Source organism: Miniopterus schreibersii (genome assembly GCF_964146895.1).
Source record: "Miniopterus schreibersii genome assembly, chromosome: 16".
Taxonomy (NCBI): Eukaryota; Metazoa; Chordata; class Mammalia; order Chiroptera; family Miniopteridae; genus Miniopterus; species Miniopterus schreibersii.
The window spans coordinates 2,515,716-2,529,269 of record NC_138116.1 but is presented as its reverse complement, the minus strand read 5'-3'; the positions used below and the strand labels follow the sequence as shown (position 1 = coordinate 2,529,269).

The 13,554-nt window shown below is 61.1% G+C and overlaps 1 protein-coding gene across 5 annotated transcripts in view; it reads left to right on the top strand.

Moving 5' to 3' along the window:
* Positions 1–13,252, top strand: part of SEPTIN9 (septin 9) — a 118,799-nt gene extending 105,547 nt beyond the window's left edge. For 4 of the 5 annotated variants that reach the window (XM_081161044.1, XM_081161046.1, XM_081161045.1 and 1 more), the window contains 9 exons: positions 5,363–5,554; positions 6,512–6,643; positions 7,136–7,217; positions 7,509–7,646; positions 7,837–7,954; positions 8,875–8,970; positions 9,211–9,307; positions 11,183–11,234; positions 11,393–13,252. In XM_081161044.1, the coding sequence (XP_081017170.1) occupies positions 5,363–5,554; positions 6,512–6,643; positions 7,136–7,217; positions 7,509–7,646; positions 7,837–7,954; positions 8,875–8,970; positions 9,211–9,307; positions 11,183–11,234; positions 11,393–11,522 (1,037 nt within the window). In that variant the 3' untranslated portion in view covers positions 11,523–13,252. The remainder of the gene's footprint in view (positions 1–5,362; positions 5,555–6,511; positions 6,644–7,135; positions 7,218–7,508; positions 7,647–7,836; positions 7,955–8,874; positions 8,971–9,210; positions 9,308–11,182; positions 11,235–11,392) is intronic. The other variant, XR_014000474.1, reaches the window with a different exon arrangement.
* The last annotated feature ends 302 nt before the right edge of the window (positions 13,253–13,554 follow it).

Here is a 13,554-nt window from a genome sequence, read left to right as displayed (position 1 = left end):
AAATTCTAAGCTCCCATTAGACTAAGTTATATTTTTTAACTGAGACCCATGGACCTAGGGGTTCTTTGATGAGCCCCCGAATTGTCCAAATTTATTGGCGGGTGTCTCCCTTCATGCATTTTTTTAAAGGGAGGGAGTCCTTACCTTTCAACAGCTTCTAAAAGAGATTTGTGATACGCACACAAAAATTCTGGACTTTCTTACCAGGCTAGGTTCCTTACCTAGAGGGGACTGCTGTGAATCTGTCTGGAAGTTTGGGTAATAAATATTTGAATCGATGGACTTCACGTTCCTATGTGCTACCACTGTTTTCATTCAGACTCCTCTCAAGCCTGTAGTGTCTTCTCTTTTTCTTTACTATGTTGTAGGTGCTCAGGAAATATTTGTTGAATGAATCGATGTTGTGGTCCTGGTCCACTAGGACCCCGGGATCTTTTTCTGTCATTATTGTGTGTAGGCATTTCTTTAACATCTCTTTCCAGGGCAGTTCCCTCTCCAAGGTCTACCCACAGCAGCTTCTCCCTTCGCTCAGCCACTCGTCTCAGAGGTGGGGTGTCGTCTTTGAGGCCCCTGTGGGTTTTGTCAGCTCAACCGGGCAGCCCCCTGGAGGTGGAGCTTAAACGGGCCTGCTGACAATCTGTCCCGCATGGGTCCCTCCGGGAGCTTTGGCTGGGGCAGCTGGTCTGCCAGGCTTTGCCCGCATCAGCACCAGTGTCCTGGGAGAGCTGTCGCCGACCCTGAGAGGCCCCTGGAGTCCGAGACCCCATGCTGAGCCTGGTAGCTGGTATTGGAGAGCTCCAGCCCAGCTTGGCCTCAGCCGCCTTTTCTCAGAGGTTGTGGAGATTAAAATGCTCACAATTCCTTTCCAGCTGGCTGGGCCGCAGGGCCCTCCCCACGGCTGGCCAGGGGCTGTGATGATGTGTGAGCTCCCCAAACCGAGAGGCATCCCCCCAATAGCTGGCTCCTTTCTAAGGCTGCCTCCCAGCCAGATAAGCATCCCACGGCCCCGGTCCCAGCGAGCCGCAGACCGCGATCCGATCCTGTCATCCTTGGCACGGCCTGGGGTTGGGGAGAATGTGTCCCTTGGTGCAGATGTCCTCAGATGGCGCTGGCTTGGGCTGTGAATTTCAGCCCCGGAGAAGGCACCCAGAAGAGCGAGGTCACCAGTTGGGGTTGGGTGGGGCTCTGCCTCTTCCCTCCCCTCCTTGCTCTAGGGACCAATCCTTCCCCCCACCCCCAAATCCTGAGAAGAGGCCCCAGCAGGCGCCTGTGGTGAAGGAGGGGGCAGGTCCCCAAGACGGTCAGAGCTCGGGCAGCTCCATCACAGGCCAGGGGCAGCTGTCACCAGCCAGTGGGTGGCGAGGGCTCTCCTTCCAGGAGAGGCAGATGGGCCAGGGCTCAAAATGGGCACCTGCAGAGAGAGGTTATCTGGCTGGTCTGCTGCCCCCAGAATTGCCCTGGCTGGGGGATGAAGGGGCTGCTCATGCGGGCACTGCTGGCAGCCCTGGGCACCAGATCCACAGGCCTGTGTGCGGCGTCTGGGCCTCGGCTGCCCTCCAAGCCCATGGCTCTCAGGGGCACAGTGGGGTTCTTTTCAGTCCACTCCACTCGCCGCGTCTCCCTTTCTTTCCTAATACAGCAGCTGTTGAGCTCTAATTCCCACCCCATCCCATTCACCCATTTGGAGTGTGCAGTTCATTCACAGTGTCGCGGGACCTTCCTCTCCGTGTGGTTCCAGAACATTCTCATCACCCCTAAAGGAAACCCCGTACGCATTAAGCAGCCACTGCCTCTCCCCCGGCCCCTGGCAAGCCCTGGGCTGCTTTCTGCCCCTGGGTTTGCCTGCTCTGGACATTGCATAGCGATGGAGTCCCACAGCGTGTGGCTTCACGCCTCGCTGCTTCCTCACATGCTGTTTTCAAGGCTCCTCCGTGGTGTGAGGACCTCACTGCTTTTTTATGGCCGAGTAATGTTCCACTGTCTGGATCTACCACATTTTGTTTAACCATTCATCCGTTGGCTGTTTTAGGTATTTCTTGAGTAGCTACTTTGTGCCACTCCCTGGGCTAGGAGTGGGGGATATCACTGAGCACGCCACAGCCTCGGGAGCTGGCAGGATGTAGCGATCTTGGACGTAAATGTGAAACCTCTTGTTTTTCTGTTAAGAACTTCCCTTTCCTATTAATAGCACTTGATGAAATTTGGGTGTGAAACAAAAAAATCAGGTGACAGGGCCTTGGGAAAGAGTGAGGCCCCAGTCCCAGGCAGGGGTCACTGGGGGAGGTGGATGGGTCACAGGTCAAGATGAGCGAAGCTGTGGACAACGGTCTGCCCATCGTGAAGGGGACTATGGTCCAGCCTGCTCCCAGCCCAGGGGAGACTCCCAGGACCCCATTCATTCCACGAGTCCTGATCCAGCGCCTCCTCCACAGGGCTCTGGAGCTCCAGTGGGGACCCACACAAGTCATTGCCATCCCCCCTGGAGCTCACGGTCTGTAGGGGACACACAGATATTAATCAGCTATCTCAGAATGAATGTGAAATTACAGGATTGATTAAATTCAACGAAGGTCTCGTGTTGGCCTGACCAGTTCCAATGGCATTTCAGAAAATATCACTCTGGGGACCTCAGATTCCCTGTTTGCAAAAGGAGTAGGTTGGAGTAGAACTCTGGGCCGAGTTACCATTGGCCACGTATAACTATTTAAATGTATGAGTTAAAATTAAATAAAAATTTCAATTCTTCGGTTGGACTAGCTGCATTTCAAGTATGCAGAAGTCACATGTGACAAGAGTTGGCGGTTCCTCAAGTTACAAGTGCTGTGACCATGTGACCAGCCATCCCACTCCTGGGTTTATTCCAGAGGAAAGCAGGGCCTCAAGGAGACGTGCACACCTGTGTTGGTGCAGCAGCAGCCCAAGCGCCCAGCGGCAGGCCAGCCGACACGGGGGTGCTCCACCGGTGCCGCGGACTGTCGCTCAGGCTGGGAGGAAACCCTGGCCCGGCTGCAGCGTCGATGGGCCCTGAGGACGCTGCTCAGTGAAATGAGCCGGACTGAAAGGAAAAGTGTTGTGTGGTCCTACTTAGGCGAGGCTCCTAGACAGTCAGCTTCACAGAGACAGAAAGTAGAAGGGAGGTTGCGGGGGGCTGGGGGGCGGGGGGCGGGGGGTTGTGTTTCGGGGGGAAGTCACCTTGTTGGACAGTGAGGCCGAGCGTCGATGGGGCTGGGCCGTCGGTCTCTACCGTCCCTTCCAGCTGGAGCACCTGGCGCCCTGAGCCCTGCACGGTGGCTTCCGTGGGAAAAGGGTCCACAGAGTGTCCGGGCGAACCTGCCTGCTGGGCTCCGCTCTTTCATGTGGAGGTCCTGGGGGTGACCCCGCAGCCTCCCCCTGGCCGGGCAGGGGGCAGTTCTCGTGTTACTGTCACTGTGCCCACGGGCCATCGGGATGGGCAGGATCGAGGGCCCACCGGGGCTCCCCGAGAGGTGGGAGCGGACCCCACCTGCGCAGGAGGATGGGCTCATCCTGGTTTTATTATGACTTCTCGAGCAGGCCTGGTGGGCAGGATGTTTGCTTTGGTTCAGGTTCCTGCTGTGGGTGGTGGGCCTGTGGCAGGGCCGGCTGGGGCGGCTGCTCCCGGGACGCGCAGGGTAGTGAGGGGCTTTGGGGCCTCCCCCCAGTACTGCTGGGGGCGGGGGCGGAGGGTCACGGAGGGCTGGGTGGAGAATGGCTCCCAGACCCGCAGACACATGGAAGCAATTTCTAGTCACGTGGGCGGGGCCCCGAGCCTGGGTGCAGGCAGAGGCCCCAAAGCCGCATGTGCGCCCAGTAGCAGCTCTCGCCTGTGTTTATTTAAGGGTGCAGGGCCCGGGGAGGGCATTTCTGAATTGGGATCAGAGGGAGGAGGCCCCCTGGCGAGCGGTGGGCCTCAGCCTCCTCCTGGGTGGCAGTGGGTCCCCCTCCTGGTCCTTCGCCTTTCCCCGGCCTGGGGGTGGGCAGCATGGACCCCTGGGTGCGCCCTGGCTTTTTATAGGAGTCCTTGTGAAACAGGCAAGCGAGTGACTGATTCTGAGATAAATCGCCCACCGCCGGGTTTCTGGAATCGGTCAGCCAGGGCCTTTGTCGCCTTCCTCTCTCTGCAGCCCTGTGCTGGGCTGGCGGGGGGCTGGGGGGGGTAGAGTTGGTTATCTCCCCAGAAAGTAGAAACGCGGTTTACTGACCACTGGGCAGTGACCTCTGGTCTGGCACCTATGTCGTGGGCTTCCTGGGGCCAGGGCAGGAGTGGGTGGTCGGAGGGCGTGGTTGGGGGCTGCTTGCCCACCCTGGCAGAGGCCCCACAGGGACAGCTGAGTGGCCGGCCCGGTAAAGGTGTGTGTCTGGGGTACACTGGGACACAGGCCCTGGTGGGAACCCAAACTGGATGGACAGTGTGCCTCATGTCCCCAGTGGGCACCTTCCGGGCACCACCCCCAGCCTCTGACCTGGGCTTGTGGGCTCGAGGGCAGCCAGGGGGAGGGGCTGTGGAAAGGCAGAAGGTTCCGACCTGCAGACCGCGGAAGCCTGAGTTATTCTGAGTTCAGCCCCACCTGCCTGCCCGGCAGCTGACCCGAAAGCAAAACCTCACCCTGGCCTGTGGGCAAGGGGCGCTTCTGCTGGGCCGGCAGAGAGAAGGTGGCCACCTGGGTCCACTCCAGGGGAAGGGGGCTGCTTGCTCCAGAACCGCTGGGCGGGGGGGGGGGGGAGCGTGGCTCTGCATACAGGTACTTCTGCCTCCAGGGAGCCCACTGGGCACTTCCGCCCACCCCAGGACTATTGGCCGGTAGCTGGGATTGAATTCACTTCACCCAGGAGTGGCAGGATGGACAGTGCTGGTCCCTCCCCGCCGTTTTCATGAGGCTGTCCTCCCTCTGTCCTGGCCTAGGCTGCTTGACCTGAGGGGCCCTGAGGCTTTGAGTCTGCAGCAGGTGGTGCGGCCTCTTTGAGGCAGGTGAAGGAGAGGGGGGCCCACCTGGATACCCCGGGCCCTGCCCTCCTCTGAGCAGTTCTCCAGGGTGAAGCTCAGGTGCTGAGGAGTTAGGGAGGGGCAGGCTGGTGGAGACAGAGATGAAAGAGGGGACAGGTCTGAGAGTCAGGTGGCGCTCAGAGGGCCAAGCTGCGTGGCTGCCTACGGTCAGTGCCTTTTACACGGCACCGTGGCTAGGGCCTTCAACTTCCAGCGTTCCTTGAGGATCTCTTGGGCAGCCTCAGTTTCCCCATCTGAAAAATGGGGCTGATGGTTGGAGCCACCTGAGGATGTAGGTGCTTGGTGGGCACCTGCGGATGACCCCCGTCACCCCTAACGCCTCTGCTCTTCTTTCCGCAGCCACCGAGGCAGCTCCCAGCTGCATTGGCGACATGGCTGACACCCCCAGAGACGCCGGGCTCAAGCCGGCACCTGCACCTCGGAACGAGAAGGCCCCCGTGGACTTCGGCTATGTGGGGATTGACTCCATCCTAGAGCAGATGCGCAGGAAGGCCATGAAGCAGGGCTTCGAGTTCAACATCATGGTGGTTGGTGGGTTCCTCCCCTGGGGCGCCACTCAACCCCACCCCTACCCCGGGGTGGCTCTGTGGGCCAGCACTCACTCCCGGGCCCAGTCCCCATTTCTGTAACGGGGGGACAGACCCGGCCTGCGGGACTGGTTGCAGGTGGCACTGTGTGTGCATCCCTGTGCCTGCCTGAGGGTCCCAGCTCCTCCGAGTGGCCACTGCCCCTGCGTTCAGAGCCCCGGAAGAGCTCGTGGAGGGCGGCCTAGCTGGGCAGGCGCTTGGGAAACCAGGGCTCCTCCTTTCAGCTTCTACTGAAATGTCCCCCTCGCTTCCACTCGAGCCCTGGCCTCTAGTCCCATGCGGGCCTGAGCTTCCTGCACCAGGAGGAAGTGACCCAGTGACCTTTCACCGAGGCTGGCGGTCACTGGCCGCGTGCTGAGCATGCCAGCACTTGAACCTAGATGTTTCCAAAGGCTGGGAGCCCGGCCCCCGGGTCTTTGGACCGGAACCCCACAGCGTGGGCGGCCTGGCCGTGGTTGGACCATTGAAGCTCACAGACCTCCCTCCATGGGGGAGGCAGAGCCTGCCTCTGGAGTCCTGGGTGGGAGGCTCTGGGCAGAGCTTTCCCTCTGAGCCTCATGTGGATCCAGTGTGTCCAGAAGCTAAGGGTGGAGCTGCACCTGCAGAGCCAGTCCCCCCCAATCCCGCTCGGTCTCTCCCACCTGCTCTGCGTCTCAGCCTCTCTCAGGAGGGAGCCTGAGACCTGCACAGGCTGAGTGGGCCCCTTGTGGTCAGAAGGTGTTGGGTCCGGCCATGTGCTGTGGGAGCTTGGCCGCTGCCTGGCTCTCCTTGACCAGAGCCCCGCCACTGAGTGGTGCTGGGGGTGATGCCCCAACATTGCTGAGTCACAGGGCCCGTGAACGCCTGGCCAGAGCCCCGCCGTGCCCCGCCGACCCTTGCCGACAGCCCGTTCTCCCCCCAGGGCAGAGCGGCTTGGGGAAGTCCACCTTGATCAATACCCTCTTCAAATCCAAAATCAGCCGGAAGTCGGTGCAGCAGCCGGCCTCCGAGGAGCGCATCCCCAAGACCATAGAGATCAAGTCCATCACGCACGGTGAGTGGGGCTGGGCTGGGCTGGGCTGGGCTGGGCTGGGCTGGGCGTACCTCCCTCCTTCCTGAAGCTGGATGCTGGGGTGCCGGGCCAGGACCCCAGGTCCCCTGAGTTGGGAACCTGCAGAAATACCTCTAGGCAATACCTCTGGGCATGTTAACTCTGGGTCAGGCCTGAGGGGTCAGCTCTGGGGCTCCTGTGGCCCCAGTCAGACTGAGCTCATAGAGACAACTGCATTTTTCACCAGAAATCATGAGCAGGGCCGCCCAGGTAAATATCAACAGCCCCTGCTGGACTTCTGCCGGTGGAGGCTCTCATGTCCCTGGCGTAACCTGGGGTGTCATTGCTGATCACCCTGGGGTGCCCCAAGTGGGCCTCATTGGGGCAGGGCTGGCCAGGCAGCCGGGGATTCCTTGTACCAGGTGGGGTGGCACACTGGGTGTGTCGGGGTCCTGGGCCACCCCCTGAGCCGGGTGGGCTCTGTGGTCTACGCAGATATTGAGGAGAAAGGTGTCCGCATGAAGCTGACAGTCATCGACACGCCGGGCTTCGGGGACCACATCAACAACGAGAACTGGTGAGGGCTCCAGGCCTGCGGGCGCGGGGCTGCTCCTCCAGGTGCAAGAGCTCTAGCGGGGTGCTCCTAAACCCTGGGGCGGGGGGTGGGGGGTCCCAGATTCTGGCCCGAAGCAGAGGAACCCTGGGGATCTTGCCCTTCCCCCACCCGCCCCGAGGTCAGGGTCTGAGGTGAAGCTGAGAGTCGCGGGCCCAGCACACCCGCTGGAAGCCCTGGCCGGGACCCGGGGGCCCGTGGCCTGCGGGGGGCCGGGAGGCGCGTGCAGGCTGACCGGCCCGCCCTGCACCGCAGCTGGCAGCCCATCATGAAGTTCATCAACGACCAGTACGAGAAATACCTGCAGGAGGAGGTCAACATCAACCGGAAGAAGCGCATCCCCGACACGCGCGTGCACTGCTGCCTGTATTTCATCCCGGCCACCGGCCACTCGTAGGTGCCCCGCCGCCCCCCCCCCCCCCCCCGCGTCCCGCCCTCCCCTCCAGCCCGGGTGTGGAGGCCTGAGGACCAGGTCGGCCGAGGCGGTCCCTGAGCTGCACCGGGCTCCTGAGGGAGGCGGGTGACCCTCCCTCGTTCCTCTCGCTGTCCCCTGGCCACACTCACCCACAATGTCCCGTTCCAGCCTCAGGCCCCTGGACATCGAGTTCATGAAGCGCCTAAGCAAGGTGGTCAACATCGTCCCGGTCATCGCCAAGGCCGACACGCTGACCCTGGAAGAGAGGGTCTACTTCAAACAGCGGGTAGGGCTCCCCCTCCACCCGGCCCCCAGCCCTCACCCCTCAGCGGGAGTGAGGCCAGTAAGAGCCGTTGGACACAACAGGCCAGGTTTTTATTAGAAGAGAGAGTCAGAAAGGGACAGTCTCTGCCCAAGGGACATGTGGTCCCCTCTTCCTCTGCCAAGGCCCCGGTGCCAGCTGTGTGGGGAGGGTGTCTGAGCAGGAGGGCAACCCTGGGCCACGTCTTCTTAACAGGGCCACATGTCAGGACCACCTGGGAACTTGAAACCCGGGTACTAGGACCAGCACAGCCTCTGTCGCAAGGGTCGTGAGTGGGAGGCACTTCCATCTCATCCCCACGCTCGGGCCCAGGTGCCTGGGATTTTCCCAGCATGCTTAGGGCAGGACAGTCCCCTTAAAATGGGATTGTCGGTGGAGGGGAGGAATCAGAAGCCCCCGTGCAGCACACGGCCTGGGTCTGTGCTCGGGGCAGAAATGACGGCTGTTTGCTGGATGCGGCGATTGAACATCTGTGCTGGGCATCTGTCACTGCAGAGGGTGGTGACAGTTTAACACAGCAGGTGCGCCCTGGGCCGCAGGAGGGGCCCGTGCAGGCATTCGGGGCCACAGTGAGAGAGGAATTCTAGGTGTAGAGCTCAGGAGCGGAGGAGCCAGCAGTCCCGAAAGACAAGGAGACACTTGGGACAATGACCCGAGTCCCTGGGGCAGTCGCAGGTCTCCTGGACGGCAGGTCTGCAGCTGCCCCTCCACTGGGGAGGCACAAGAACTGGAGAATGTCAAGGTCACCAGCCCCCAAGAGCCCACCCTTGACCCCGAGCCTGGGGCCACTGACACCGTGGAGGTCATGGCAAGGGCAGATACCGCCGGGCAGGTCCGGCTTGCCGCATGGACGGTGCCCACACCTCGCCCCTCTGCACCCCCAGATCACCGCCGACCTGCTGTCCAACGGCATCGACGTGTACCCCCAGAAGGAGTTTGATGAGGATGCCGAGGACCGGCTGGTGAACGAGAAGTTCCGAGTGAGTGAATCACCCTGGGCTCTGCTCCCGCCCAAGGGTGTGGGCTGGGGTCTTCCTGCCCCATCCAGGGGCCTGAGGGAAATGGCGGGATGGCCTCGAGCCATGAGAACATCACTCTCTGGGCTGGTAGGGGTGGCAGCCCGAGTGTCCACAGCGGCCCTCTCGGCTGCGGGGCCCCAAGCTCCAGACAGCGCCTCCCGGGGGCCCTCATGTGACCCGCGCCACCGGCCCCTCCCCCAGGAGATGATCCCATTTGCCGTGGTGGGCAGTGACCACGAGTACCAAGTGAACGGAAAAAGGATCCTTGGCAGGAAAACCAAATGGGGCACCATTGAAGGTAAGAGCCCAGCTGATGTCCAGGGCCGCTGGACAGGCCAGCAAAATAGAGCCGCCTCTGCCCACCAAGCGCCTCATCCCTTGGGTTGCCCCCCACCCACTGGGGAAACGGGAGGGGCAAGCGGCTCATCCCGGAGGGGCTGCCAGGTGCTGATGGAGCTGCACGTCTCCCCGGATCTCCGCTGGTGGGGCAGTTTCTAGGGAGAAAGGATTAGATCCTAATGGGCACTGCTGAGTTCTGGGTCCGGAGCTAATGTTTCACAGGCATGCTGTGTGACCCTGGACAAATTGATCCACCTCTCTGGGCCTAGGAAAAGGGCTGGGCTATAGCTCTGCCCAGCTCTGAGAACCAGACGGCCCTCCCCCTGCAACAATTCATGGGACCTCCGCCTCTTAGTGTCTTGTGGCCTCCGTAACCAGTTAGCACAACCTGGATGGCTTAAAACATAAATTCATTCTCTCACAGTTTTGGAGGCCAGAGTCCAAAATCAAGGTATCAGCAGGGTCTGTTCCCTCTGGAGGCTTGAGAGAGAATCTCCTAGGCCTCTCTCCCAGGGGCCGTCGGCCGTGCTTCACGTCCTTGGCTTGTGGACGCATCCCTCTACTCTGCTCTGCCATCAGCCTTCTGTGTGTCTGACGTCCCCTCTTCTTATAAAGACGTTTGTCATTGGCTTTAGGGCCTACCTTTCTTTTTCCAAATAACTCCCCAATTGCAAGTACCGAGGGTTGGGAGTTGGACATAGTTTTGGGGACACAGTTCCACTCACTTCAGGTGATAACACATCCTAGGTGGGACGGACCCGGGCGTTTCATTACTTTTCTCCTCTCTGTTCCGCCCTTTGTCGAATGGAGGGAGGGAAAGGACAGGTGAAAATGGGCCACTTTGCTCTCTGTTCCTTGACTGAAAGGCCCGGGTAGGGAAGGAAGGAGAATGCACTGGGGCCCAGCCACAGCCCCCACCCTGGCTCTTTGAAACTGAGCAAGTGACCCAACCCCCCAGGGCCTCAGTTTTCACCATCCATAAAGTGGGTACTGTGCCAAGATTTCAGTAAAGTGAGAGATTGTCCGGAGACCACTGGAGCTTTGCGGGGAGAATGCTCTAAGAAGCTGATAATGAAAACTGTAGGCAGTGAGCACGCCCCAGGCTGCTCGTTTTACATGGATTACTGTTAAATCCACGCAGCGCCCTGTAGCTGTGTCTGTCCCTCCTCGGGCAGAAAACCTGCCCAGCCAGGCCCTCGAATCCGTGGGCCCACTTGCACTGGACTGGAGGGGGGCAGGCCCAGCGACCTTTCTCAGGTGCCTGCGTGGGTGCTGGCTGCCGGGTCAGGGCGGGTGTTTCCTGTCCACACCCGTAGGCAGCCAGGCTTTACCCTGGGCGTGTCCTGTCCCGGCCCCTCCCCTTTCAGCTCCTCTCTTCCTGAAATCTTGCTGCTTAGGGACCTTTTTGTGTTTGGGAGGGAGACCTTGGAAACCTGAAAGGGGCAGTGGGGGCCTGGGAGGGGCCGGGAGGGTGGCACAGCGGTTGGCACGCCTCTGCTGCCCCCTGGTGGTGAGCTCGGCCTGGCGGGCGCCAGTCGTGGAAACCGAGGAACTTGGGAAGCGAGCGGGCTGGTTCTGTGGGTCCTGCTCGCCTGTCGTGTCCCGGTTCCTGCCGCATGCAGTGACCTGTGCGTTGTCAGCCCCCGCGAAACAATAAGGGTGGCGGCGAGGGGGCAGTTCCCACAGCCCAGCAGCCTCTATGAGGACCCTGGGAAAACTTCTGTCCTGTCTTGGAGCCGTTGGCTCCTCTTGGCACCGGAGCTCCTGGGGGCGGGGCGGGGCGGGGCCGGGCTCGGGAGGGGCGTCCAGTGACCCCTCTGCCTCCTCCCCTCAGTTGAGAACACCACGCACTGCGAGTTCGCATACCTGCGGGACCTCCTCATCAGGTGAGCCTCGGCGCCCACAGGACCCTAAATCGGGGCGTGGGGGTGGGTGATGGGCCTAAATCGCCGGCTGGGGGGGCCAAGCACAGTGGGGTTGGGGTGGGGAGGGCCAGGCCGAGCAGGGTGGGCACCCCGCCACCCGTCGCCCTCCTGTGCCCCAGGACGCACATGCAGAACATCAAGGACATCACCAGCAGCATCCACTTCGAGGCCTACCGCGTGAAGCGCCTGCACGAGAGCAACATGTCCAACGGTGTGGACGACAAGGAGCCGGGAGCCGAGGAGATGTAGATGCGCCGCTCCCGGGGCCCAGCCCCAGCCTCCCCGTGCCCCAGCCCACCCATTGCCCCGTTTCATTTTATATCATTTCCTCCGTTCACCATCGTTCCCCCCCCTCCCCACGGTGCCCCCCGAGGACGAGATGACTAGTGCCCCTGAGTGTGATTGTTACTGGCTCCGCCACGGGGCCTGGAGTGGAGGCCGAGCTCTGGCCGTCCCTGAGGTCTGGAGGAGCTGGACCGCGGCCGGGAGGGCTGGGAGAGGACCCGCGGAATCGGTGCCGCCCCCGCCCCAGGCCCAGCTCTGGGGGCTGGAGGAGCAACCTCCTGCTCTTGCTCTTGGCTCCCCACCCCACCCCACCCCACCCCTCCGCTGTCTCAGCCCCTGGAACATGCCGGGGTTGTGCCCAAGGGGATGGAGCCAGCCTGGGGGACCTGGAGCCCCTTCCTGCCTCCACCTCCCTACATGGCCTGGGCCGTAACTCAGACCACGTAACTCAGAGAGCCCCCCTCTAACCCCTTGTCCCCCCCAAGGGGAGAATAGTTAATTCCGTGAGACGCAAGTTGCCAATTGCTTAGACGTGGCGAGCACCACTGGCTGCCACCCACCCACCTGCAAGCCGTCCTGGAGCAGAAAGTGCCTTTATCTCTGCCGTCCACTCAGCCCACAGACTCTCCCAGCTGTCCCCCGGGACAGGAAGTGGGGACAGTTTGGAGAGAGAGGTATGTCCTAATCTCCCTGTGTCTTCCTCTCGCTGGGATTTGATTGAGGACTCAAAGGAAGAAAAGAGATGCACCCCCGCCCCTCCCCCTGAATTTTGGGGAGTTCAAGTGAGTCTGCTGGGGAGTTGAGCAAGGAAATGATGGACAGGTGCCCAAAGGAAGGGAGGCTCTGTGGACCGTGGCTGGTCTGTTCAGAGTGGCCCCAGTGGCCTTGGTCCCTGCCCCGTCCTGCCCCCTGTGACTGAGCAAGTGTGCTTGTGTGTGTGTGTCTGTCTGGACGTCCATTGGCCCAGGTGCTCTGGTTAAGTGAAGGCCCAGTCGGCCACCCAAGAGGCACACTCAGCCCTGGCCTGGCCCTGACTGGCGCTGTGACCCGGGGAGGTGGGGGGCCAGGCGACCTTAACTTTCTGTTGCCCTGAGTGTGCCTGGGTCCCTGCACCCCAGGGCCCATTAAAAAGACTCCAAAAGAGGGAATGTCGGGGAGTCAGGTTGCACAGCCCACAGCTGGCCATGTGCTCCCTCACCCTCTGTCCCCATGAGGGGACCGGCTGGGACCATCCACGAGTGCACAGTGGGAGAGATTAGACAGAGGCGTGCCCGCAGGTGTGCCCTGGGGTGTGTGTGTGCGCATGTGCGTGGGTGTTGTCACATTGGGTGTTCACTCCCCACCTACCAGAGGAAGGACACCTCAGCGAATCAGTTTACTTGCCGACTTGCCATGTTTTTGCCAAAACCACGATTTTGAAGGACGGGTCCATCTCCAGCCTCGGGGCGGGGCGGGGCAGCCTCCCCGGTGGGCTCGCCCCCCAGACTCTGCGCTGCGGGGGGCTCCGCAGCGTCCGCCGAGGGACGCCTTCGCTTTCCTTCTGTAGCCAGATCTCGAAAAACCCTTAGTTTCACTGGGGGATATGTTCCGCAGTGGCCTTTTGCTATGTGCCTCCTCCTGAGAAATCCGTCTTTTTGTATAAATAACGAAGTGTTGAAAACGTATTTCCTGAAATAAATGATCCAAATGCAAACCGGGCCGTCTCCGGAGTGGGGTTCCTCTTCTGACCCTGGGCGCAGGCCGACGGCGCCCGGGATTGTTCGATTCCCTCGGGACTTGAGAGGCGCGCGTTTGTGGGGATGATTGACGAGTGAACAGCGGACCTTATTTATGGTAAAGGAGCCTTTGGAAGGTTCCCCCAGGGAGGAGCCGTGAGCGGTTTATTAGCGTCTCCTTGGAAATAAGTCGTCCTTGAAATTTAAACCCACTGGAGCCCAGGAACTGCTAGCGCTTCACAAGCTTTTCATGCCTGTTTCACGCATCCCAAGAGGACTGG